Genomic DNA, 27,758 nt, shown 5'->3' on the forward strand with positions numbered 1-27,758 from the left:
TTACAAAGCTTATACATTTTACTTTTTTTAACAACTAGAACTTATTATATATATGTCTTAAACTAAAGCCTACTGAAGTCAACAAAAAGACTGTCTTGTCATTATTGGACTCAGGGCCATAGTGCATTCACAGCTGTCAGTTAGACTAGAACTAGTATATATTAAAAAAAAGCCATTTTTATCTTTAATATAAACTTAGAATTTGCAGTTAAAAAAGGCATAATTCATAATAAAATATATTCTTTAAAATTCTATAGACTTTCCTAAATACAATGAAATATCAACTCTGCTTTTCTTTAAATACAATGCTTACATCAACTCCAGTGCACCTTTCTAGTCAACAGAGTTAAGGAAAGATCACACACACACACACACACACACACACACACACAGAGCGCATTTAGATCCTTCAAAATCATTTCCAAAAGTTTCCTGAGGCACAAAAATTTCACCACATAAAACAAAACAAAAGACAGTCTTATGAAATGTTATCTGTGTTTAACTTACTAGGAATAGGTCTAAGGACGTCAGGAATGAGAATCTCCACCAAAGCCTGGTACATCACATGGTCACAGTTCCCCATCCATTTCAGAATAGACTCATTTTTGCACAGAGTAATTAGTTTTCCTTTTGGAAGTCGACTTTCTATTTCACTCAGATTGCTGTTGTGAATAAATGTAACAAATGGAAATGTATTTGCATACGGATAATAAAAGTACAATGCATTTTGAAATAGATTATTTAATTAAAATTTTATAGATGTCTCTGCTACATTCAATTGAAACTCTAACTTCATAATATGAAACTGGGGGGAAAAATGGCCTCCAAAGTTCTGCTCCAGACCATAAATAATGCAGAGATATGATAAAAATGGTCCTTGCAATTTAAACAGATCAGACAACATATTGTTAAAAGATGCATTGAATTTAGTAATCCAAAGGAAAAAATAGAAGATGCATACAATCATTTCAAGGCTGCAGTTTGACATATACCAACACCCTATATATCAAATAGCAGACAACACAAATTTAACCTGAAAAACTATTGATATCAGAAAAGGTTCTTAGCCTATATGTAAAACTAAGTCTTCTGTTGATTTGACTCCTGCTGTTATATCATGATGGTGAACAGTAAGCAAAGATACATTTACTGACCTCAGTTCAATAACAGCTGCATCGTCAGCTGGAGCAGAGGGAGAATAGCGCCAGAAAGTTTGCCACAATTTTTCGATCAGGCTAAACTGAAGATTCACAATAACATCCACTATTGCCTAAAGAAATAGAAAATCAGTGCAGATAGTCTTCTAAGTCATTCTCCCCACAATTCTTTCAAGGGGTATAGCTGCCCCTGGTCATTTTGCAGAAAAAAACATTAAAATGTATGCTGATAAATAAACATATAATATACTTTTTAATAACTTTGTAGCAAAAAATTTTCTAGCTGTCTGGACTAGTGTAATCAGAAACTAAGATCAGGTCAAGTGACTAAGATCAACCCTCCAAAAAAGAGCCTAAGCACATATATCACATGAATTCACTTAAACTGAATTTTTAACACTATTGAAAACACAAAGGAAACTTAATTCATTAATTTTATTACTTCATTACATGCTTTAAAGAATCTTCAACAATAATTTTAAAACACGTTATTCAATATAAAATGTGGCCTTAAGTTCTTAAGCAACCTGCTTCTTTAAAACTTGAAGAAAAAATTGGTTATTCTGAATATACATTATCAAAAGTTTGTTTTATCTAAAATTCTCAAAAGCTACACATTATTACATTCCAGTATTGGTATTCTATTACATGTTAAATTTTTTCCTGTTAAGAGAGAAATTTCAGGAGTCTTTTTGCAAATGTCCTTTCTGAATAAGCAAAATACTTGAGGATCATATAAGATACAAGTAGGCTGGCTGTAATCTGTTTTGTGTTGTACTGATTCTCACTAGAAGACATGAATTTTCAAAGAATGATTTCTGTGAAAAAGACACTTTTCTTACCTCACAGTGTTCTCGATAAAGACTTTGTAGTGATTTTATGTCCTCAAGGGTAGTACCATCTGGCAGAGAAGATATTTCAACTTCTCCAAACTCTGGAAGTACTCGAGATGCATCTGTTTCCATGACAACATAACAGAAGAAAGATATTGCAGATGATGCCAATTACAGTTTGATCAGAAAACATTTAAGAATGATGTAAAGAAATAAAGTCTATAAGGTCATAATTCCCAAAGAGGAATGTCTTTCATACTTAATATGTTTTAAAGTTGCAATAAAATTGTGAGCAAACCAGCTAGCTATTTTTAAAACAAAATATGTTAAATTATTCTTAAGAGGTAGCAGATAAAAATTATTACATGTACATATTCTATCTGTATATAAAAAAGACAAGACTAATTTTCAGAATATTCATGTCAGTATATAAGAGATTAATACAATATAATAATTTTATTTTGATCAACCAGAGCTTTTGCATTGACATGCATGTTAGGGTTTAGTAGACTCAGCAGCATACATTTACTTGACATTTAAAAGCCTTTCAACTTTAGCCAACATGTGTTTTTACTATTTCTCATAAGTGTTTCCAACAGATATACTGGTATGGGGTGAAAAAATGCACTGTCAACTAGGGGAACAATGGAAAGGAAAATTCAAAAACCTACTAACTATAGCCTAAGGTTCCCAATGATTTTGGTAAGAGCAAGGTTGTGCCAAAAGACGAGATGCTTCAAAATCCCCAATATATGAATTCAAAACAAAGTGTAAAATTACTGCAATAACACATTTAATAAGCATTTTTACATTAGCAAATGTAAAAGCCAGGATGCCATTGGCCTTCTTGGCCACCCAGAGACACTGCCATCTAAAGTTCAGCTGGCTGTTGACCAGCACCCCCAGATCCTTTTCCAGTGCTTTCCAGCCACTCTTCCCCCAGCCTCTAGCATTGCATGGGGTTGTTGTGACCCAAATACAGGACCCAACACTTCACCTTGTTGAACCTCATGTCATTGGTCTCAGCCGATCAATCCAGCCTGTCCAGATCCCTCTGCAGAACCTTCCTACTCTCCAGCAGATCAACACCTCTGGCCAATTTGGGGTCATCTGCAGTTACAGAGGCACATTCAATCCCCTCATCCAGATCACTGCTAAAGATATTAAACAGGACTGGCCTCAATACTGAGCCCGGGGAAATACCAATTGTGACCAGCCACCAACTGGATTTAACTTAATTCATCACCACTCTTTGGGCCTGGCTATCCAGTCAGTATTTTACCCAGCAAACAATCTATCCATCCAAGCCATGAACAGCCCGTTCCTCTGGGAATGCTGTGGGACTCAGTGTCAAAGGTTTTACTGAGGTTTAGGTGGACAATATCCACACCCTTTACTTTATCCACTAGGTAGGTCACCTTGTCATAGAAGAAGATCAGGTTATAGAATCACAGAATAGTTTGGGTTGGAAGGGACCTGAAAAACCATCTGCATCAGTTGTGTAACTTGTTCCATCATGTCTCTGTGATGGCAACTATGTCATAGTTTTCCTGCTGCACCATGGCTTCCAGTTCCTCCTGTTTGTTGTCCATGCTGAATGCACTGATGTAATACACTTGTGTTATTGATCCATTATCTTTTCCGGGGGAGAAGCTCTAATTTCTGCTTGACCATTCTCAGCTGCTTCTGTGGTTTCTAGCACATCAATAACCCATGCATCCTTGCTACTGCATGGATTTCCACCTCCTACCTCTATCGAGACTACAGACTGAAGGACCTCATTAGCACACCATCTGACAGTGGTGTGCCACCCCCAGGCTTACCTCCAGTGTTACTGATTTTATTCCCTTCAAATCTAGTTTAAAGCTCTCTCAGTGAGCCCTGCTAACTAATAAGGATCCTTTTCCCCCTTTGAGACAGGTATAACCCAGCTGTTGCCAGCAGGCTCAGTGTCATGTAAAATAATCCGTGATCCAAAAAAAAAAAAAAAAACAAATTCTGCTGGTGACACCAGACACCAGGCTTAACACCAGGTATTCATCTGCATGATTTTCCTGTTTCTACCTCCATCATTCCCTGCAACTGGCAGAATAGAGGAGAAAACTATTTGCTCCAGATCCTTCAACCAGTCATCCCAAAGCCCTGGGGCCTCTCTCTATTGTCCTCAGACTTATTTTTTTGGACTCCATTGTTGACCACCTGAAAAAAAACAGTAATGGATAATAATTAGAGGGCTGCTCCAGGCTAGAAAGTTTCTTGGCAATGTCTCTTACCCAGGCCTCAGGGAGGCACCAGACTTCCCTATGGGTTCGTTCCAGTCAGTATATAAGTTCTTCTCAAAAAGGAGTCACCAATGACAATTGATCTTTTTTTCTTGACTGAGGCAGTTGTGATGCAGGGAGTAAACTTACTCACCCTAGGCAACTCCTCCAACCTGGATGGACCTTTGTCCATATTGTAGTGTGCCCATGTTGTATTTGTGTTCAAGAGGCATCTGGATGTGTCCCTTGGGGATATGGTTTAAGGGTGATTATGGGGGGTGCTGGGATGATGGTTGGACTAGATGATCTTGGAGGTCTCTTCCAACATTGATGATTCTGTGCCTGGTCTTCAAGTTCTAGAGCCTCAAACTTATTGTATTTCAGCTGGGAAGGTGAGGTAGGCCAGGAGGGTATTTGCCTGCTGCCTTGAGTAGACACCTGTTTCCATTCCCTCCCATCTCTTAGGTCCCCTCCTTCTGCCTGGTAGTGAGAGTGTAAGGGATCCTTTTCTTCTTGTGATGTGGCCAGCTAGTGCATTTGCCTCAGGAATGGTAGAGTGGCTCAACCATTCAGAGTCCCTGATACTTCTTTTCTACCTCCTCTCTTAGATCTGCCCCTGGGCTAAGCAGACAATCCACTTCACCACATCTCACACAGCTGTTGTCTCTACTACCATCCAGTACCAGTGACAGGCTCTGGCATTCCCTGTAGCCCAAGACCTAGATGGCTGCATGTTTTCATGGCAGCTCTGCCTGTGTCACCACATCCTTTCTGACAAGGCCAGAGGACATAGCTCCCCTCCAAGTGGATACCATAGCTGAGCTCCTTCTGAGAAGGTAATGACCACCAACTGAGCTCTCCTCTTGAGCTGGTAGGTGACTGCATTCTACCTTCCTGAACTGCCACATCCCACCCTGTTTACCTACTTTGTGCCCTAGGAGATGCTTTTGTAGAGGTGTGTCAGACTGGAAAGATCAATGTCTGGAGACATTTTGGGATGCTTGGAATGTGTGTAGTAGGAGGTGAGTCCAGCCTTGCTCTGGTGAGGTGGTGACCTGACCCCCATACCCCCCAGCCCTGCAGTCTCTGTCAATCATAGCACACTGGAGGCAGCCCCCCAGTGTTGCTTAACCCAGTCCCTGAGTGGCCGAGCAACTGGAACTCCCACCTGGGAGGAAGGCCCACAAAGGGCCAAGGGTTTAAGAAGGCTGAGCACAAGGCAAGCATGTTGTTCTTTAACCCTACCTTCATCTTGGAGTTTTCTATCTGTTACATTGCTGGAACACAGGAGGAGGTAGCTATATGACACTTTTGTTATATCTATCCTTTCTCCCTTTCTTCTTCTTCTAACTTTCTTCTCATGGAACATAACATCAAATGGGTTTAAAGGTTGCCAAGTTGAATGGGCTGAGACGATGTCGTGATAAGTGTTTTATGTTGTACTGAATCTTTTGCCAAAATTCCTTGATTTTCTATTTTTTGCCAGTAAACCTTTGTAGGATTTTTACCTCTTGAGAATATCTGGTTGGTATTTCTCCCTTGCAGCAAAGGAACCTCATTTTAGCCCTGTACATTAAGTGTCTGGGGTGTTACAGGGTGGGGAGTGGACCTCATCACTCCTGACCTCACCCACACTGAGTCAGAGCTGCCTCTGAGTCAGAGCTTCAGTGCTTAATACTAGGAGGGGAAGGTGGGGTGCTGAGGCACCTCTCAGTGCTAATTTTGAGGTCTTGCCACTTCAGGAACTCTCTCCACAGTCCCTTGGCATGATCCTTGACTCCAGAGTACATCTGCCAGAGCAGTTTGCCTCAGAGTCTTCATGACACTTGCATTGCAATATATTTTACATCTACAGTGCAAATAGATTTTGCACATTTTTTATATCTGCATGATGAATATGAAATATTGCAGAAGTCTTGCAATAAAGAACATATAGCTCCTATGAGTATCTTTTTGTTCTATTATCAGTGAGACGACAGTATAACATCTTTTCATACCTAAAAACTGTTGATGATGTTGACTTTGGGCAATTATAGTTTGTTCAGCAGATGTGCCTGCCTGTTGACCACTTCCTGTGAAACCATCTGGAACTCCATCCACTTTCTGCACAGGCTTGTACCTAAAAAATTATCAAATACAAAATCATTCTTTAGGATCACTTTTTTGTAAGTGACAGATTTCTGAGTCTCAATATACAGTTTTGCTAGTTCACACAAAAGGAAAAAAGCAACATCAGAATAATTGTAGCAAGGAAATGTAGAACATTGGTGTTCTGGTTTGAAAACAAAACCAGTGAGAGACTCCAAGTCAGAAATACGATTTATTAGGAAAAATGAAAAAGAAAACAAAATACATGCAATAATACAAAAGAAAAACCACTGAGAGAGTCAGAATACAACCCGACACCCTTTTTGGTCAGCATGTTGGTAGCAGTCCAAATTGGAATGGCTGCAATCCTCCTGGAAATCCAGCAGAAAAGCCTGAGTCTGGTGTCCCAAATCCCAGATTACATCCAGTTAGGAATGCTTGGCTCCTCTCTCTGGGCAGAGCATCTCACAGTGGGATGTTATAGTTCTTATCAGTCATACAGTGACATTCAATAGCCCATTATCAGCAGATGTATCCCCAGGGGGAGGATTGGTTGTGAAAGAGATAAGGAAAATTTCCCACTTAACAGAAGACAACTGCCATACAGATAGCAAATGGAATACATTTTGCCTTGCAATCTGGGACATTATCTACCCCTTATTCTATTTCTATCTGTATCGCAATGAAACCTTACATATAGTTCTCACTTAAGACTAGGTTTCCCTGTGGTACACAACGGGTTTCCCCGTCCTTCTGCATTACCCAACATGTGTAACCAGGTCCTTGAGCAAAAACAATCCCACGGATGGGTTTGTCTTTGCCTGAGGTGGGATTAATCCAAACAGTCTTTCTTAAAATACCTTTCATGTGTACAACAGGGACTTTATCTCCATCCACTGTGTACAAGGGTTCATATTGGGCAGGACCAGCTCGACTGATGGACCCTCGGGTGTTGACCATCCAGGTGGCTTTTGCCAAGTCCAATTCCCAATTCCTGAAGGTTCCCCCAGCAAGTGCCTTCAGGGTAGTCTTAAGTAGCCCATTACATTGTTCAACTTTCCCGGAAGCTGGAGCATGATAGGGGATATGATATATCCACTCAATGCCATGCTTTCTGGCCCAGGTGTTGGTAAAGTGGTTCATGAAATGGGTTCTGTTGTCTGACTCAGTTCTTTTAGGGGTGCCATGTCTCCACAGGACTTGCTTTTCTAAGACTAATATGGTGTTCCAGACAGTAGCATGAGGCATAGGGTAGGTTTCCAACCATCCTGTGGTTGCTTCCACCATGGTCAGTACGTAGTGCTTGCCTTGGCAGGTTTGGGGAAGCGTGATGTAGTCAATTTACCAAGTTTCCCCATACCTGTACTTCAACCATCACCCACCGTACCACAGAGGTTTTACCCGCTTGGCCTGTTTGATTTCAGCGCAGGTCTTGCAGTTGTGGGTGACCTGTGAGATGTTGTCCATAGTAAGGTCCACCCCTCGGTCACGGTCCCATTGGTATGTTGCGTCTCTCCCCTGATGACCAGAGGCATCATGGGCCAAATGAGCTAGGAATAATTCTCCCTTATGCTGCCAGTCTAGATCCACCTGTGATAATTTCACCTTGGCAGCTCGGTCCACCGGCTCGTTGTTGTAATGTTTTTCATTAACCCGACTCATGGGTATGTGTGAATCCACGTGTCGAAACTTCATGGTCAGCCTCTCTACTCGGGTGGCAATGTCCTGCCAAATCTCAGCAGCCCAGATGGGTTTCCCTCTGCGTTGCCAGTTGGCCTTTTTCCAGTGACCCAGCCATCCCCAGAGAGCATTAGCTACCATCCATGAGTCAGTGTAGAGATAGACCCTTGGCCACTTCTCTCATTCGGCAATATCCAAAGCCAGCTGGATGGCTTTAAGCTCTGCAACCTGACTCGATCCACCTTGTCCCTGGGTAGCTTGTGCAACTCATCATGTGGGGGCTCCATACTGCAGCTTTGCATTTCCGGTTAGTGCCTACAATTCAGCAGGAACCATCAGTGAAAAGGGCATATCGTCTTTCATTCTCCGGTAGCTCATTATATGGTGGGGCTTCCTCAGCACATGCGACTTGCTCCTATTCTACAGAAGATAATCCAAAAGTCTCCCCTTCAGGCCAGTTTGTTATAATTTCCAGAATCCCAGGGCAATTCAGATTTCCAATATGGGCATGCTGGGTGATGAGGGCAATCCATTTACTCCATGTGGTGTCGGTGGCATGATGTGTGGAAGGAACCTTTCCTTTAAACATCCACCCCAGCATTGGTAGCCAGGGGACCAGAAGCAGCTGTGTTTCAGTGCCAATTAGTTCTGAGGCAGCTTGAACACCTACATAGGTGGCAAAGATTTCCTTCTCTGTGGGAGTGTGGTTTGCCTCAGAGCCTTTGTATCTCTGGCTCCAGAATCCCAGTGGTTGAGCCTGAGTCTCCCCAGGCACCTTCTTCCAAAGGCTCCAGGACAGACCATGTTTCCCGGCTGCAGAGCAGAGCACGTTATTCACCTCTGGTCCCATCCTGACTGGGCCAAGGGCTACCGCATGAGCAATTTCCTTCTTGATCTGGGTGAAAGCTTGCTGTTGCTCAGGGCCCCAGTGAAAATCATTCTTCTTGTGGGTGACCAGGTAGAGAGGGCTCACAATCTGGCTGTACTTGGGAATGTGCATTCTCCAAAAGCCTATGGCACCTAGGAAAGCTTGTGTCTCCTTGTTGGTAGGTGGAGATATAGCGATGATCTTGTGGATTATTTCTGTTGGGATCTGACGACATCCATCTTGCCACTTGACTCCTAGAAATTGAATTTCTTGAGCTGGTCCCTTAACCTTGCTTTGCTTAATGGCAAAAACAGCTTTCAGCAGAATCTGGATATCTTCTCTCCTTTTTCAAAGACTTCCCCTACTGTGCTCCCCCATACAATGATGTCATCGATATACTGTAGATGTACTGGAGCCTCGCTCATTTCCAGTGTGGTCTGGATCAGTCCACGGCAGATGGTGGAACTGTGCTTCCACCCCTGGGGAAGTTGGTTCCAGGTGTACTGCACTCCCTTACAGGTGAAGGCAAGCTGAGGTCTGCATTCTGCTGCCAAAGGAATGGAGAAGAAGGCGTTAGCAATATCAATGGTCGTGTAACACTTTGCTGCCTTGGACTCCAGCTCGTACTGAAGCTCCAAAATGTCTGGCACGGCAGTGCTCAGTGGCGGTGTGACCTCATTCAGGCCACGGTAATCCACTGTCAGTCTCCATTCTCCACTGGACTTACACACTGGCCATATAGGGCTGTTAAAAGGTGAACAAGCCTTGCTGACCACCCCTTGGCTCTCTAGTTTACAAATAATCTCATGGATGGGGATCACAGAGAGTCTGTTGGTATGATATTGCTGACGGTGTACTGTTGCTGTGGCAATTGGTACCTGTTGTTCTTCAACTCTCAGCAGTCCCACTGCAGAGGGGTCATCTGAGAGACCAGGTAAGGTATTCAGTTTTCTGATGTCTTCTGTCTCTACAGCAGCTATCCCAAAAGCCCAACGATTTCGTTTTGGGTGTTTGAAATATCCATTTCTGAGATAGTCTATGCCGAGGATGAATGGGGCCTCTGGGCCAGTCACGATGGGGTGTTTCTGCCACACATTCCTGGTTAACCTCACTTCGGTCTCCAATACAGTCAGGTGCTGGGATCCTCCTGTTACCCCCAAAATAGAAATGGATTCTGCTCCTACATACCTTGATGGCATCAGGGTACATTGGGCACCGGTGTCAACCAAAGCTGTATATTTTTGTGGGTCAGATGTGCCAGGCCATCCAATCCACACAGTCCAGTAGATCCTATTGTCCCTGTCCTCTACCTGGCTAGAGGCAGGGCCCCTCTATTCCTGGTCATGGTATACATTGCTCTCTTCCTGTAAATAGGTTCCTGAGGTTCCTTCAAGAGGATCTGTTATATCATCATTCCTATATTGTCTAGAATTCTGTGTGTGAGAGACTGGGGCAGCATTGACTCTAGATGAGCTTCCTGTGTTAGGTGTTCCTCTTTTCACTTTCACATACTCGGGCTGCTAAGGAGGAGGTGGGTTTTGCATCCCACTTCCTCATGTCTTCTCCATTCTCCTGAAGAAAAAAACAGAGGTTACCTCATGGAGTGTATCCTCTCTCCTTGGCTGGGGAATGCCAGCTCTTAATGGCAGAGAGTCTTGTTGGTTCTGTTGAGATGTGGTAGACTTCCTCCTTAAGATCCTTTTTTAGTTTCTGATGACTCTCTTCAATCAAGCTCTGGACTTGCTCAGCCAACCTTGTTTTCAAGGATGAGACATGGGTACAAAACGGGGCGGTGACAGTGTCCTCATATATTCTTCGTTTATTGACCAAGGTGCCCACCCTGTCCTCACCTTCCCTCCATTGCAGTGTTTCCAGGTAATGGGAGTACATCTCTGGTCCAAGCCGTGCAAATCTCAACCACATTTGCGATGTTCACTGGACACAATCTGGACTCTTAGGAATCTGTTGTTTTCTGAGAAAATTATCTCCAGCACAGCCAATTCCCTCAGGCATTGAATACCTTGTTCCGTTGTGCCCCATTTTCCTTGGTGCACCTGGAGGTGTTCTTTACAAAAATATCTGTCCCTCACACTTGTCAGCAATCGCCACCAGAGGCTGAGGGTTTCTTGGGTTCTCCCGATCCCCTGGTCAATGACCACATCCCGGGACAGCGATCTCAGTTGCCTTGCCTCACTTCTATCCAGAATGCAGTCATTGGCTGCAGCATCCCAGATGCAGAGCAGCCAGGTTAGGGTGGACTCGTTCATCTGGCAGATTAATTCTTTCCGCAGGTCACGCAGCTCACCCAGGGATAGAGAGCGAGTAATGATTTCTGGCTGTGTCTCTTCTGCTGGATGCGAAGGTCCTGCCGCGTCCTCGTCAGTCGCTATGTGGACTGATTTGCCCTTTGATTTCTTCTTCTGAATGGCAGCAACTGCTACTGGTTCAGGCTGCTCTGGTTCGGTGATGGTTTGTGTAGAGATGCTGATGTAGCTTTGGGTTCCTTCCTCTATGACAGTCTGCGTAGACATGGATGCTGTTGTTTTGCACTTGATTCTTTCTTCCTCTGTGGCATTCTGTGCGGACACGGATGCTGTTACTTTGCTTGTCTTTTCCTCTTCCTCAAGAAGACGCTGCATCACACTATGTATGTTTTGCTGCACCACACTATGTAGTGTTTTGTTTCTAAGCATGTTGCAGATTGTGCAGAGAAGACAAAGCAGAACTAACAACAACATTATGCTGTCCTTGGCATCCAGAGGGAACTCAACATTTTCAAAAACTGCTGGTCAAGCCTGAAAGGTTGGAAAAAAATAATTCTTTACCCCTCCCCCCAGAGGCTGGGTGCAATTGTCAAGGCCCCAGACATAGCAGCCTAGATTAGGACAAGCAAACAGAATTGAGTACATATTCCAAATCATGTTTATTGCCTTGGAGGTTCTAATGCAATAGACATAATAGACCAATAAAGCAATTCTCATACCATACCCTGGACTACACATGAGCATTAAAATTACCAGATAATTCCGCATGTGCAGGAAAATATAGAGAGCTAGGTATAAGACCCATGTAAGCATGTTAAGCATCATAGTGAATAAGTACCTTCTACAATACAAAATTGTAATTCTCACTTTTCTCAGTACCTTGCAGCCCCATGTTGGGTGCCAAAAATTATGTTCTGGTTTGAAAGAAAACCAGTGAGAGACTCCAAGTCAGAAATACGATTTATTAGGAAAAATGAAAAAGAAAACAAAATACATGCAATAATACAAAAGAAAAACCACTGAGAGAGTCAGAATACAACCCGACACCCTTTTTGGTCAGCATGTTGGTAGCAGTCCAAATTGGAATGGCTGCAATCCTCCTGGAAATCCAGCAGAAAAGCCTGAGTCTGGTGTCCCAAATCCCAGATTACATCCAGTTAGGAATGCTTGGCTCCTCCCTCTGGGCAGAGCATCTCACAGTGGGATGTTATAGTTCTTATCAGTCATACAGTGACATTCAATAGCCCATTATCAGCAGATGTCTCCCCAGAGGGAGAACTGGTTGTGAAAGTGGTAAGGAAAACTTCCCACTTAACAGAAGACAACTGCCATACAGATGGCAAATGGAATACATCTTGCCTTGCAATCTGGGGCAATTGGCCAATCTGGGACAATTGGCAACATATAAAATTCATAAAGCAGATATCACAGCACAACTACCAATTTCTTGTGGAATTTGGTTTAAAACTATACCACTAACATCTAAAGCTCATTTACACTAAACAGAAACACAATATTTCATTTTCCAAATGACTTGTCTTCCCAAGAATTAAATAGCTCAAAAATAAGGTTTAGTCACCTAAAGAAGGGAGATTCATTTGTATGAAGACAAAGTAATTTAAATAATTTTAACATGTAACAAATCTCTCATGAGCTCAGAAAGTCTGAGAAGGCTATTTAAACTAAGAAGCTGAAGCAGAGGAGGTTCAGACTTGATATTAAGAAGCATTTCTTTACTGAGAGGGTACTCAAACACTGGAACAGGTTTCCTACAGAGGTGGTCAATGCCTCAAGCCTGTCACTGTTCAAGATGCATTTGAACATTGCCTTTAATAATATGCTTTAACTTTTGTTCAGCCCTGAAGTAGTCAGGCAGTTGGACTAGATGATTGTTGAAAGTTCCTTCCAACTGATATATTCTATTCTATTCTAGTCTAGTCCTCTAGTCTAGTCTATTCATCATTTAAATCACAAAAAATTTATAAAGGATAAAAAGGACAAAGATACAAATAGGAATTCTGTTTAGGGTGGTCAGATGTTAAAACCATCACACTGACAGGCTGAAGATTCTGCCTGCCATCTTCAACACAATTGAAAATTAATTCTGCCATAGCTCTTTGTGATAAGAACTTGGAACCTTTGTTCTTCTGAAGTAGCTTTGTAGCCAGAAGAAAACTAGACAAACCTCAATGCAGAAAGCAATGCATGTGAACTGTTGCTCAAGTCTGAAATTGCAGATTGTAAAGCTTTGTTTTAACTTTAGAAACATCAACAAATTTCACTCTGAAAATGCTCCTCTTAAGAAGTAGTTGAGTCAGATGTGAGCATATTCCCATTTTGATCTTATTCAACAGATAATAGAAATGTTCTATGTAGCTATTTAGATTTTAGTTTATCAGAAAGTTCCCATAAGAAGCAAGCATCCAACGTTCTGGTCATTCTAGACATATATTTAACTATACAATAACATAGAGCATGTGATATACAATTGTGTTGATTTGGCATGGCCTGTTTTTTTGCTGTCGGGGCGGGGGCAGGGCACACTGGTAGCTTCTGTGAGAAGCTGCTAGAAGCTCCCACCATGTCTGACAGAGCCAATCTCTAATGGCTCTGAAGATAAACATGCTGCTGGCTCAATTAGAGAGGTTGGTAATGCCTCTGTGATGACATATTTAAGAAGAAAATCAAAACAGCACACATGCAGTTTTTTCCCCAGGGGTGAGGAGGTGCCACAGCTGCTGCTGCAGCTGCTGCCATCCCCAGAGTGGCTCACAGCCAACCTTGCCTGCTTGGCTGCCCCTAGCCAACCACGTTGCAGGCAAAAAGGGCAGGAGTGATGGTGATGGCGTCCCCTTCCCTGTGCCCCACATGAAGAGAAGTGTTAAATACTGTCAGCACCGTGGCAGCTGCCACTGCCCACACAATGGCAGCAGGGCTGCCTGGCCAGCAACAGAAGCATGACAAGTGATTCCCTGACACGGAACCTATACAATATCAACTTCTTGGTACTGTGGGATCTTGCAAGAATCTTTGAATTGGTGGAACTTGTTGACAATGGTACCTACAAGCAGAAGTTTTTATTCTAGTCAGAGAAGAGGAGGAATTCAGGATATGTGAGGGAAAACAACATGGCAGCACCAAAGTCAATAGAAAAGAAAGAGGGGGAGGAGGTGTTTCAAGCTTCTTAGCTGAGATTCCTCTGCAGGCCATGGTGAGGATTATGGTAAAACAAGCTGTCCCCTTGTAATATATGAAGTCCACAGGGGATGCAGAGGTCCACTTGCAGCCTGTGGGAAAAGTACTCATGCCAGAATGGGTGGATGTTAGAGAGAGCTGTGGTCTAGTGGGAGACCCGAATAGAGAGAGAGGGCCCCTGTTTCCAGAGACAGAGAAAGCCCTTGCTTCCAAACTTAAGCAGCCTAGCCTTAAAAGACTGCAGCCCATGGACAAATGAACCATGCCAGAACAGTTTGGGGATGGTGGTTTTGTCTGTGGGAGGGACCCCATGGCATAGCAGAAAAAAGACTCCTCTCCCTGAGCGAATTGAAAAAGATCTTGAATGATTATCTGACCAAAGCCCCTCATGGCCTGTCTTCCTGTGCTCTCGGTGGGAAGGATGGAGGGGTTGGGGGGAAAAAGAGGTGTTTTAAAGGCTTATTTTACTACTCATTTTCCTCCTCTTACTCTGTTAATAATAAATTTACTTTATACCTTTAAATTTGAACCTGTTTTGCTGTTAAAGTCTTTTTTTTCTTCCAGTTCTTAACTCATGAGCCATTCGTAATTTTTTTCCCTCTCTTCTACCCAACTGTAGCAGGAGAGACCAAGTGAAGAACTTCCATGAGTGCCTGGCATTTGGCCATTGTCAAACCACAACAACAAGAAGTATACTTTTCCAAAAGATACCTCTTGACCCGATTAACATAGAGTATGATAACTTTAGGAATGAGAATATTTGAACACAAAAACTTTTGTCATCATCTAAATCTCTATGACTTTTATATGAAGTTTAGTTATTGTAAAGGCCCAGGATAAAATCCTGGGCCTGCAGAAATAAATTTTACAACTGTAATCAACTTTAGAAAGACTAAAGTTTAATCTCTAGTATCACAGTGATGCCAAATTTATTTTCGCCTTTTTTCTTTTATATATTCTTTATATTCTTTACACATATATTTGTAACTCTGTAGCCTATTATTGTATTCGTACTTAGCTCCAGTACATTTCCGTAACTTTTCCCTACCTGATCAACAGTGACATTAAACTCTTATGGATAAACTTCTCATCACTTGATAGATCTCTTTGCAATCCAAAAAACTAACTTTTAAAGAATTTTTAAATTTATTCTTATTATACTCTAAAAACATCTGGCAGAAAATCAATTTCTATTTTTAAATCAAAATCAGTATGTTCATATAGTTTCACTAGTTTCTAGAAAATTCATTATTTCACAATTTTTTCAGCTCTTTGAGTAGAATCCAAAGTATCTTGAATGTATAAAAGTAACAGTCTTTTGAATTTCTAGGGTTTAAAAAGAACTTTCACACACACAAAAAAAATCTAGATGCTAGGAGCCAGGTTTATGCTACAAATTGCTCCAGTGTGCTTTATCTTGGGGAAAATCTTAATTCCAGCATTATTACAGGTGACATTATAGGAGTCAAACAGTTTCAACAGCTTTTATAGACCGGTGTCATGGTTTGACATTTGCACAATGCCAGTGCCCCCATGAAAATGCAACCTATCAATTGAATGCTGTGAAATGTGATGGAGAACAGAGCAAAGCAGGCCTAAGCTTAATAACAAAGGAAAAAAAAATCTATTAAGCTACCACTACTACTATAAAAGAAAAAAGAAAGGAAACAAAAACCATACACAAAATTCAAAATTAAAACCTTTCAAAACATTCCTCCTCCCACCACCCAACTCCAACAAACCACAGTGAGACACATTTGGACCCTTAATCAAGTCTTCACACTTCCACATAATCAATACTGAGTCCATCAGGGGAGAGAAGAGTCTCCCTTGCACCATAGACCCCCAGGAAACACAGATGCCACCTCTTGTGTTTCCATGTCACACATGGCACCGCCCAGACACACCGGCCAGTGTGACACTCTCCTCTCCATGTCACAGTGCTCTCACCACTGTGCATGGACAGAGACTGTTTATAGGGCTCCTTTAAGGATGCTTTGCCAAGGACTAACAGGAACAGTCCAGTGTCTCATTTTGGGACTACAGTCCCCCCGATTTTCCCCTGGGGCCGAGGGTCCAAGAACAGAGAACGTCTTCTCTTCTTCTCTGAAGATGGAGGGCATCATCACACCCTCCTCAGCTTTTCATTCCTGATGTCCTAGTTTAGGGAAAATTTGGGGAAAACCCTCTGGAAGGAACCCCCAGAAAACAAACCCCCATGGCCCCTCCCCACCCACCTGGTTCGGGAAAAATTTTTCTCTGAGAGAAGTGGAAAAGAACCTGTTTAACAAACAAAGCACTCCCCAGCACCAAAGAAAATAACAACACCAGATGACAACAAAACTCTTTCACTACTCTGAAGTAATGAACAAATCCAGAAAGTCTTTCCTGGGAGTGGTCTCCCGGGTCTGGACGCTGGGGATTGCTCTCCAGCACTGGGAATGGCTTCTGCAGATCACAAAACGCAGGCTCTCGGTGTTCCTTGGTGCTTCCAGGTCCCAGTCCGGAGCAGGTTGGATGGTATTCAGGAAAAGGAAAGGAAAGAAGGAAAGGAAAGGAAAGGAAAGGAAAGGAAAGGAAAGGAAAGGAAAGGAAAGGAAAGGAAAGGAAAGGAAAGGAAAGGAAAGGAAAGGAAAGGAAAGGAAAGGAAAGGAAAGGAAAGGAAAGGAAAGGAAAGGAAAGGAAAGGAAAGGAAAGGAAAGGAAAGGAAAGGAAAGGAAAGGAAAGGAAAGGAAAGGAAAGGAAAGGAAAGGAAAGGAAAGGAAAGGAAAGGAAAGGAAAGGAAAGGAAAGGAAAGGAAAGGAAAGGAAAGGAAAGGAAAGGAAAGGAAAGGAAAGGAAAGGAAAGGAAAGGAAAGGAAAGAGTCCAGGGAAAGAATTGGACTGTTTAGCTAAACTAACTAGGAAGCAAAGGCAAAAGCAGAAGCAAGCAAAGCAACCAAGCAAAAGCAGGCAAGAAAAGCAAGCAAGCAAAGCAAGCAAGCCTTTTCTAGACAGCAGACCATGGGGGGAGGTGAACTGGCTGATAACAAGGCAAAACAAACCTTCACTTTCAGAGTCAGTTCTGAAAGCACAGAAAATAATACCAAACATACACAGAACACACGATTAGAGATACAAACACCATAATGTCACCCTAGGACATTCCACCCCTTATCTCCATATCTTCAACATCATGTAAAAACTCCATCAAGTTAAAACTTGTATCTTTCACTTACTCATACCTTAGACACTTACACATTTCCTTCTATTTCACTTGCTCAAACCTTCGACACTTACACATTTCCTTCTTTCTCATGTCTGTGTGTTTTCATGTACAGTCACTGGCAGTAACATCCAGCAAACAGTGATATTTGCACATGAGTCTCACCCCACAATCAGATCTCCCTGAGGTACACATCGTGTTGCTCCATCTCTCTGCATTATCCACCATGTACAACCTGGTCCCTGAGCAAAGACAATCCCAGGAATGGGTTTGTTTGTACTCGAGGCAGAATTGATCCACACTGATTTCCCTAACAAACCTTTGACATGTGCCACTGGGACTTTATCTCCGTCTACTATATTCAGGGGCTCAGACTGAGCAGGACCTGCTCGATTGGTGAAACCTCGGCTGTTAACTAACCAGGCGGCCTTTGCTAAATGTTGCTCCCAATTTTTGAAAGATCCCCCACCCAATGCTTTTAAGGTGGTTTTTAACAGTCCATTGTACCTCTCCACTTTGCCTGCAGCTGGTGCATGGTAGGGGATGTGGTACACCCACTCAATGCCATGTTCCCTAGCCCAGGTGTTGATAAGGCTGTTCTTGAAATGAGTCCCATTGTCTGACTCAATCCTCTCAGGAGTACCATGCCTCCTAAGGACCTGATTTTCAAGGCCCAGGATGCTGTTACGGGCTGTAGCATGAGACACAGGGTAGGTTTCCAACCATCCAGTGGTGGCTTCTACCATTTTGAGCACGTAGCACTTGCCTTGGCGTGTCTGGGGCAGTGTGATTTAGTCAATCTCCCGGGCCTCCCCATACTTGTACTTGGACCACCGCCGACCATACCACAGGGGCTTCACCTGCTTGGCCTGTTTCATGGTAGCACACATCTCACAGTCATGGATCACCTGAGAAATACTGTCCATGGTTAGATCCACCCCTCGGTTTCGTGTCCACTTATAGGTGGCATCTCTACCCTGATGGCCTGAGGCATCATGGGCCCATCGTGCTAAGAACAACTCTCCCTTGTGTTCCCAATCGAGGTCTATCTTTGACACCCCTATCTTTGCAGCCTGATCTACCTGCTGATTGTTTTGCTGCTCTTCATTAGCTTTACTTCTGGGGACATGGGCATCTACATGGCGAACCTTCACAGGTAGCTTCTCTACCTGAGTAGTGATATCTTTCCAGTCATCATCAGCCCAAATAGGTTTTCCTCTATGCTGCCAGTTAGCCTCTTTCCACCTCTCTAGCCACCCCCATAGAGCATTGGCTACCATCCATGAATCAGTGTAGAGGTAGAGCTTTGGCCACTTCTCTCTTTTTGCAATGTCCAGAGCCAGTTGAACAGCTTTGATTTCAGCAAGCTGGCTCGATGCACCTTCTCCTTCAGTGGCCTCTGCAACCCGTCATGTGGGACTCCATACAGCTGCTTTCCACTTCCGATTCATCCCTATGATGTGACAGAAACCGTCAGTGAAGAGAGCATAGCATGTTTCCTCTGCTGGTAGTTGGTTGTATGGTGAAGCTTCTTCAGCCCGTGTCACTGGTCCTTTTTCTTCATCTGTGACACCAAAACTTTCACCTTCAGGCCAATTTGTAATTATTTCCAAAATCCCAGGGCAATTCAGTTTACCAATATGGGTACGCTGCGTGATGAGAGCAATCCACTTGCTCCATGTAGCACTGGTGGCATGGTGGGTGGAAGGAACCTTTCCTCTCAATATCCACCCCAGCACCGGTAGTCAGGGTTCCAGGAGGAGTTGTGCTTCTTTGCCAATCACCTCTGAGGCAGCCTGGACTCCCTCGTAGGCGGCCAAGATTTCCTTCTCTGTTGGGGTGTAGTTGGCTTCAGACCCTCTGTAGCTCCAACTCCAAAATCCCAGTGGTTGAGCCTGAGTCTCCCCAGGCACCTTCTGCCAAAGGCTCCAGGACAGACCATGGTTCCCAGCTGCAGAGTAGAGCACGTTCTTCACATCTGGTCCTTTCCTGACTGGGCCAAGGGCTACTGCATGAGCAATTTCCTGCTTTATCTGGGCAAAAGCTTGCTGCTGCTCAGGGCCCCAGTGGAAATCATTCTTCTTGTGGGTAACCAGGTAAAGAGGGCTCACAATCTGACTGTACTCAGGAATATGCATTCTCCAGAAACCGATGGTGCCTAAGAAAGATTGTGTCTCCTTCTTGTTAGTTGGTGGGGACATAGCTGTGATCTTGTTGATGATATCTGTAGGAATCTGACGCCAGCCATCTAGCCACTTCACTCCCAGGAACTGGATCTCTCGAGCAGGTCCCTTCACTTTACTCTTCTTGATGGCAAAACCAGCTTCCAGGAGGATTTGGATGATTTTCTTTCCTTTCTCCCTTCACAAGTCCTACTGTAGTTGGATTCTCTGACAGTCCAGGCAAGGTGTTCAATTGCTGGATGCCCTCTGTCACTACAGCTGCTATCCCAAATGCCCACCTGAGTCCCTTTGGGTCTTTAAAATACCTCCTTCGAAGGTAATCTATGCCCAAAATACATGGGGCCTCTGGGCCAGTCACAATAGGGTGTTTCTTCCACTCATTTCCTGTCAGACTTACATCAGCTTCCACCAAGGTAAAGTCCTGTGATCCACCTGTCACACCAGCGATAGAGACAGATTCTGCCCCTAAGTGTCTCGATGGAATTAATGTGCATTGTGCACCAGTATCGACCAAAGCCTTATATCTTTGTGGTTCCGATGTGCCAGGCCAGCGAATCCACACAGTCCAGAAAACACAGTTTTCCTTCTCCTCTACCTGGCTAGAGGCAGGGCCCCTCTAAGCCTGGTTATCCTTCTTGCCTTGGGCGTATGTCTTAGAGGTTCCTTCAAGGGGATCGGACATGTCATCATCATCATCATGCCTGGCAGTTTGGCTACGGGCAACTGGAGCTGCTCTCCTTTTGGTGGCACTTCCTCTCTGAGTCTTGCCTTCCTTCAATTCATGCACCTGTTGTGCCAGAGCAGCAGTAGATTTTCCGTCCCATTTCCTCATATTTTCTCCTCAATAGCGCAGGAAGAACCACAGCTCAGCTCTTGGGGTGTACCTTCTCTCATCATCTGAGGAACATCTACGTTGGATACCAGAACCTCTGATCTGTACTGCTGAGATTTGGAGAAGGTCCTCCTTAATCTCCTCCCTGAGTCTCTTATGATTCTCCTCTATCTTATCTTCTAATTTCTGCAGACATGTTTCCACTGCTGCAATTCTGGCATGGGTTGGGCCATGTACAGCATCTACATATGCTTGGAGTTTCCTTGCCATGTCGAGCACACTCTCATCCCTCTCATCTTGCTTCATTATTGCTAAAGCAGAAGCGTATTCATGTGGCCCAAGACATACAAGTTTTCGCCACATCACAGATGTACATGGTACCAAGTCTGGATTCCTAGTTGTTATTTCATCTGAGAAGATAATCTCTGCCACTGCCATTTCTCTCAGATGTTGGATCCCTTGTTCTATAGTCTTCCACTGGGTCTGCTGCATATAAAGATCATCTGCACACAGGTATCTTTGTGTTACACTTTTCAGAACCCATGCCCAGAGGCTGTGAGGGTTAGCCCCCCTCATCATTCCTTGATCAATGACAGGATCATGTGACAGGGATCCCAAATGTCTTGCCTCAGTACCATCCAGAATTGTAGCCTCGCCTGCAGCATCCCAAAGACGGACCAACCAACTAATTACAGACTCATCAGGTCGTCGAGTACAATCCTTTCTTAGGCCACAAAGATCCTTTAGGGAAAAGGACTCAGTATTGGCCTCTGATCTTTTACCAGTTGCTTTGACTTCTGATTTTATGTCAGTAGGCATTGAGGGTCCTTCTCCTGCATTATCGTCATCATCCACTGGTCGATTGGTCTTTTCTGTGCACTTCCCACTTCTTGTGATACTTGCAACAGCCATTGGTTGAGGCTTAGCTGCTGAGTCTGGTTTAGCTGCTGGCTTCAAGCCGGGGGTGTTTGCTGCAGCCTGAGTGACTGGGATAGCTGCTGATTTATCTCCCTGACCCCCTTCCTCTGTCTGCCGGCCTACAGTATCTAGCAGGGTGCGATAAGCATATGCCAGGACCCAGCTCACTGCAATGATCTTTTCCTCCTTAGAGATATCATGGCACTTCTCTTTCAGGTACTTTGCCACCTCAGCTGGATTCTGAATTTGTTCACATGGAAAGTCCCAGGCTATAGGGTCAGAAAATTCCTTTAAGATTTGGCCCATATCCTCCCATTTCCCACACCACTCAGGATTTCTCACACCTGGGTCTACTCCTGGATCAGAGGTCTCATCAGCCCCTCTAGAAATCTCAGCCCTCATTCTAGAGAGACTGCAGACTGTATAGAGAAAGCTTACCAGATTAAACACCAGGAAGATGGTCTCTTTAACAGTCAGGGGAAACTGAACATTCTCTAATAGGGATGTAACAAATTCAGAGGAGAAGAAGGAAAGCAAAGGCTGAAAAGTCTCATCCCCTACTTCCCCTCTAACAAACTGGCTGCACAACCATAACCATGAACCATATATTCCAGGAACGGACCTCAGCACCTTTATAAACCCCCTGCAAGCCATTACACCCAAGCCCAGAACGATGGATATTCTGGTCAGTGCCCTTCCACTGCAAAACCTACATATTAGGGACAATACTGGAGCTATTCCTGGATAAAAAAAATAAACCTAGGGACCATAGAGGGATTAAGATCTAAAAAAACCCTAGGGACCAGAGTCACATGCAGACCTTCACCCCAAGAGACACTATGAATTCAAACAACATAACCAGTAACCACTCCATACCAACACAAAGAAACTGGAACAAAAATATGATTACAACAGCGTTTTTTCCACTCTCTCAAGCTCCATGTTGGGCGCCAAAATATTTGTCCTAGTTTAGGGAAAATTTGGGGAAAACCCTCTGGAAGGAACCCCCAGAAAACAAACCCCCATGGCCCCTCCCCACCCACCTGGTTCGGGAAAAATTTTTCTCTGAGAGAAGTGGAAAAGAACCTGTTTATTTAACAAACAAAGCACTCCCCAGCACCAAAGAAAATAACAACACCAGATGACAACAAAACTCTTTCACTACTCTGAAGTAATGAACAAATCCAGAAAGTCTTTCCTGGGAGTGGTCGCCCGGGTCTGGATGCTGGGGATTGCTCTGGGCACTGGGAATGGCTTCTGCAGATCACAAAACACAGGCTCTCGGTGTTCCTCGGTGCTTCCAGGTCCCAGTCCGGAGCAGGTTGGATGGTATTCAGGAAAAGGAAAGGAAAGGAAACAGTCCAGGGAAAGAATTGGACTGTTTAGCTAAACTAACTAGGAAGCAAAGGCAAAAGCAGAAGCAAGCAAAGCAAGCAAGCCAAGCAAGCAAGCCTTTTCTAGACAGCAGTCCATGGGGGGAGGTGAACCGGCTGATAACAAGGCAAAACAAACCTTCACTTTCAGAGTCAGTTCTGAAAGCACAGAACATAATATCAAACATACACAGAACACACGATTGGAGATACAAACACCATAATGTCACCCTAGGACACCTGAAGTGGTAGTTTCTGAAGGAGTCTCTTGGCTCACCATTGCATCCTCCTAAAATGCAGTCTCTCTTGGGGGAAGGATTGGTTCTGTCTATGGCTAAAAAGAAAAGTCCAGCCAAAAGGCACTCCATCATCTCCCCCCAACCTTCTTTCCCTAACATCTGAGGTCCCAGGCTGTCTCTCTTTCCTTCAAATTGAGGAGTAATATTTCACAAAGCCTTAATTTCCCAGGAAAGGGTTAAAAGTCCTGGACTCCCCGGACGTCTGAAATCTCGGCCCAGGACTCTGTCTCCCGTCTCCCATGCTAGGCATCTTTCCCCCCCCCTTCTCCTTCTCCTCTGACGGCAAACTTCCAGGTGTTTGCAGGCTCTCTATCTCTTTTCCCTCTAGGTTGGGGGGGGAACAAAGACATCTCAGACGTTCTCCACCCTTCCATCTGCAGGAACTGGCCCAGCTCAGTTCCAGACCCTTCAGCCCCTGGCCTACCTCCCCAGGCCACATGGCTCCCCTCCCCCACCCAGCTCCCGCTGGGCAGGGAAGGTTTCCCCTCTCCGATAACCAGAACCAAAGAGAGTGAGTTCTCCTGGGAATTCTGGTTTTAACCCCTCTGTGTTCTCAGAGGCGTGTCCACCTTCAATTGGTCACCCCAAGTGTCAGTATCCAAACCTGACCCCTGACTGGATTGACCTCTTCCTTCCAAGAAAATTATTTTCCCATGTCAAACCACGACAACCGGTTACCCTCACCTTGTTCCCGAGAAGTTGATGAAGCAGCTAAACCTAGGAACCAATTAAAAAACATATGAAGGAGAAAATGGCAATTGGGAGTAGTCAGCATGGATTCATCAAAAGGACTTCTCACTTGACCAAATTTATAAACTTCTACAATGAAATGACTGGCCTGGCAGATGAGGGGAAAAATTGATGAAATATGGGCTGGATGAGCAGACACTGAGATAGATTGATAATTGGCTGAATGGCTACATTGGGTTTATGTGGCAAAATTTTGGTAGTGGGGGTCTGCAGGGGTAGCTTCTGAGAGGAGACAGCAGAAGCTGTCCCCATGTCAGAAAGAACCAGTTTCAGCCAGCTCCAAGATGAGCACCACTGACCAAAGCCTGAGCCAATCAGAGACATTAGTAGTGCCTCTGTGATAACATATTTTACAAAGAATAAAAAATGCTGCACAACAGTAGCTGGGAGAGAGGAGCGAGAATATGTGAGACAAAATTCTGCAGACACCAAGGATCAGAAAAGAAGGAGGGGGAGGAGGTGCTCCAGGTGCCAGAACAGAGATTCTACTGCAGCCCATAGTGAAGACCATAATGAAGCAGCCCATGGAGATCCATGGGGGTGCAGTGATCCACCTGCAGCCTATGAGGAACCCCCACCAGAATAGGTACATGTGCCCTGAAAGAAGCTGCAGCCCATGGAGAGCCCACACTGGAGCAGGTTTTTTGGCGGGACCTGTGACCTTATGGGAGACCCATGTTGGAACAGTCTGTTCCTGAAGGATTGCACTCCATGGAAAGGACCCATGCTGGAGTTCATTAGGAACTGCAGTCTATGGGAAGGACCCACACTGGTGAAGTTCATGAAGGACTGTCTCTTGTGCGAAGGATCCCACACTGAAACAGGTAAGGAGAAAGGAGAGGCAGAGATAATGCATTATGAACTGACTGCAACCCCCATTCCCCATCCCTCTGTGCTGCTGGGGAGGAGGAGTTAGAAGAGTTGGGAGTGAAGTTGAGCCTGCAAAGAAGCAAGAATTGAGAGGAATGTTTTTTTTTAAACTTATTTTTATTTTTCATTATCCAAATTTGATTGACAATAAATTGAATTAATTTCCCCAAGTCAAGTCTGTTCTGCCTGTGATGGCAATTGCTGAATGGTCTCCCTGTCCTTATCTTGACCCATGAGCATTTTGTGGTATTTTTCCTTCTTGTACTGAGCAACTTGGTGAGCAGTTGGCAGTCAGCCAAGGTCAACCTACCACAATGGCTGGGCCCAGAGGATGATGATCAGTGGCAAAAAATATAGTGACTAGCACTGTATCTCAAGGGTCAATACTGGGTCCAGTCCAGTTCAACATTTTCATTAATGATCTGTATGATCAGGCAGAGTGTACCCTCAGCAACTTTGAAGACAGCACCAAAACTGGGAAGAGTGGCTGATATTACAAAGGGTTGTGCTGCTTCCAGGAAAGCACCTGGGAGTCCTTGTAGACATCAAATTAAACATGAACAAGCATTGTGCCCTTGCTGCAAAGAAGGCAAACGGTACCCTTGTCTGCATTTGGCAAAGCATTGCCAACAGGTGGAGAGGCATGATCCTTCCCCTTTACTCAGCACTGGTGAGGCCACATCTAGTGTACTGTGTCCAGTTCTGAGCTCCCCAGTACAAGAGAGACATGGAGAGACCCAAACAAAGGGCCATCAAGATGATTAAAGAACTGGAGCATCTCTCTTATGAGGAAAGACTGAGAGAGCTGGGACTCTAGCCTGGAGAAGAGAAGGCTCAGAGGGATCTTGCTCATGTATATGAATCCTAGAAGGGAAGATACAAAAAAGATAGAGCCAAGCTTTTTTTCAGTGGTGCACAGTGAAAACAAGAGGCCATGGGCACAAGATGAAACATAGGAGATTCCCTCTGAACATCAGGAACTATCCAGTGATTGAGCACGGGAACAAGTTTCCCAGAGACATGGTAGAGTCTTTCTCTTTGGAGATATTTAAAAGCCATCTGGACATAATCCTGATCAACTGGTCTAGATGGTCCTTCCTGAGCAAGGGGGTTGGACAAGATGACCTCCAGAGGTCCCTTCCAACCTCAACCATTCTGTGATTCAATTATTTAAATATACCGGAATTTCCTTCCTGTCTTGGGGATGGTTTATTATCCCATCCCATTTTTGGGTTTTTTAATCTGTTTTGTTTTGTTTTGTGCCCAAGGGTGGCAGTTGTCCCCACCCCACCCCAACCCCCGTTCAAGTGAGAAGGAGAAGGCCAAAACTCGCGCCACAGCACCCCCTGCAGCCACAGGGGAATCATCAGCACCTGCCCTGCTCAGCTGAGGAGCCACCAGCGCCCCTACCAAATGCAGCCATAACTACACCAAAAGGGAAACTGCTTAAAGAGCAGGAAGAGACTGTTTGTGTTTTCTGTTCTTTGTTTGTTGTTGTTACCATTGTTGTTGTTTGCCTCATTATACATACACATGCTAGTAAAGAACTGTTATTCCTTTTCTCATATCTTTGGCTGAAAGCCCCTTAATTTAAAAATTATAATAATTTGGAGGGGAGGGGATAATATTTTCCATGCCAAGGGAAGCTCCTGCTTTCCTTAGCAGATACCTGTCTTTCAAACCAAGACACTTCTCATAAACGATCTAGCACCAGTATGTCAAACACAAACCAGACTTCCATTTGGAAGTCTGAGCCATATAGTGTTGGAACTCAAAATGTCTCTCAGACATTTTTAGGGGTTCCAGGCCTTGGTCAGAAGCATTTTAGATCACGGCAGGCAGCTGGAAACAGCTGTGATTTTGAGTTTGAGCCATGGAATGAGTTACCAACTTTGAAGGTAGAACAAGCAGTCACAAAGGGTTAGATAGTATAGTAAAAGTAGCTACAAAGCAGAGGGGAATTTTTTTTAGTATTGTACAGGGGGGTTTTAGCACCTGTACAGGGGGGTTGTTATTTTGTACATGGGGGTCAGAAGTTCTAAGATGGAGGAAAGTGGGCTGATCCTGTTCTTCCTCCTTCTTCTTCCTTGCCTCCATGTTCTTGGTGATGTTGGCACTCACAGATTGGTTTAGAGTAGAAAAGCACTTGGTAATATAGGTAGTAGGTATTGGGGAAAAACTGTAAACATATAATACGTAATATATCTTATAAAAGATAGCAGCAGCCCTGGGCGGGGAGAGAGAAGAAGAAGACAGCAGACAGAGAGGGTGTCAGGGGTGTGTGTGCCTCTGCCTGAGCTGCTGACCAAACAGCAGTAGCCAGAGAAGACAATCTTTTAGATAACTTGCAATAAACTGCCTTGAGACCGAACAACAAGAGGCTGCGGAGTTTTTCTTTGGAAGCACGGGTTGGAGGAGAGACTTTACCACCACACGAGACCCCCCAAACCAAGCCCAGGGATCTCACAATATAGCAGCTCCAGTTGAAAGCCAGGGCTATTACTTATATAGGTGAGGAAAGTCCTTATCTGTGCATTTCTTCAATTCCAGTACAAAGGTGATTTAAATGGCTTGATCTGTGTCTGTTGAGTCCAAGCTACTGTCTCAACTAGGAGATGGGACTGTTATCAACAGTCATCTGTAGTTTACTATTTTTAAATTTCTTATCGGAATACAGAAGTAGTACTTCAATAGCTCATGTTGACCACAGCTGTGACTCAGCAACCTTTGGATTAGCTCAATGGTTGTTGCCACTCAACTGAAATTCTTTTCTGAAATCTCAGACCCTGAATTAAGGGCCATGTCAAACACTGCACACAAGCACACCTCTAGCAGGTCTTTGGATATATTCACATTTCTGATGGTTTAGCCTTGGCTAACAGTGAAATTCCCACTCAGCCAGTCACACCCTTCCTGCCCCAGTGGGTCAGATGGAGAAAATAGGAAGAACAGGAGCAAGAAAGATTGTAAGACAAGATAATGA

The 27,758-nt window shown here is 44.1% G+C and overlaps 1 protein-coding gene across 1 annotated transcript in view; it reads right to left on the reverse strand.

The window, feature by feature from the left end:
• The window catches only part of LOC146763004 (transcription factor RFX3-like), a 293,397-nt gene that overhangs the window by 67,664 nt on the left and 197,975 nt on the right, over positions 1-27,758 (reverse strand). The window contains exons 8-11 of the mRNA XM_085571343.1: positions 6,249-6,370; positions 2,000-2,112; positions 1,155-1,270; positions 508-662 (exon numbers count right to left, since the gene is read on the reverse strand). Of these exons, the coding sequence (XP_085427469.1) occupies positions 508-662; positions 1,155-1,270; positions 2,000-2,112; positions 6,249-6,370 (506 nt within the window). The remainder of the gene's footprint in view (positions 1-507; positions 663-1,154; positions 1,271-1,999; positions 2,113-6,248; positions 6,371-27,758) is intronic.

Source organism: Lonchura striata, chromosome W (genome assembly GCF_050655825.1).
Source record: "Lonchura striata isolate lonStrDom1 chromosome W, ASM5065582v1, whole genome shotgun sequence".
Taxonomy (NCBI): Eukaryota; Metazoa; Chordata; class Aves; order Passeriformes; family Estrildidae; genus Lonchura; species Lonchura striata.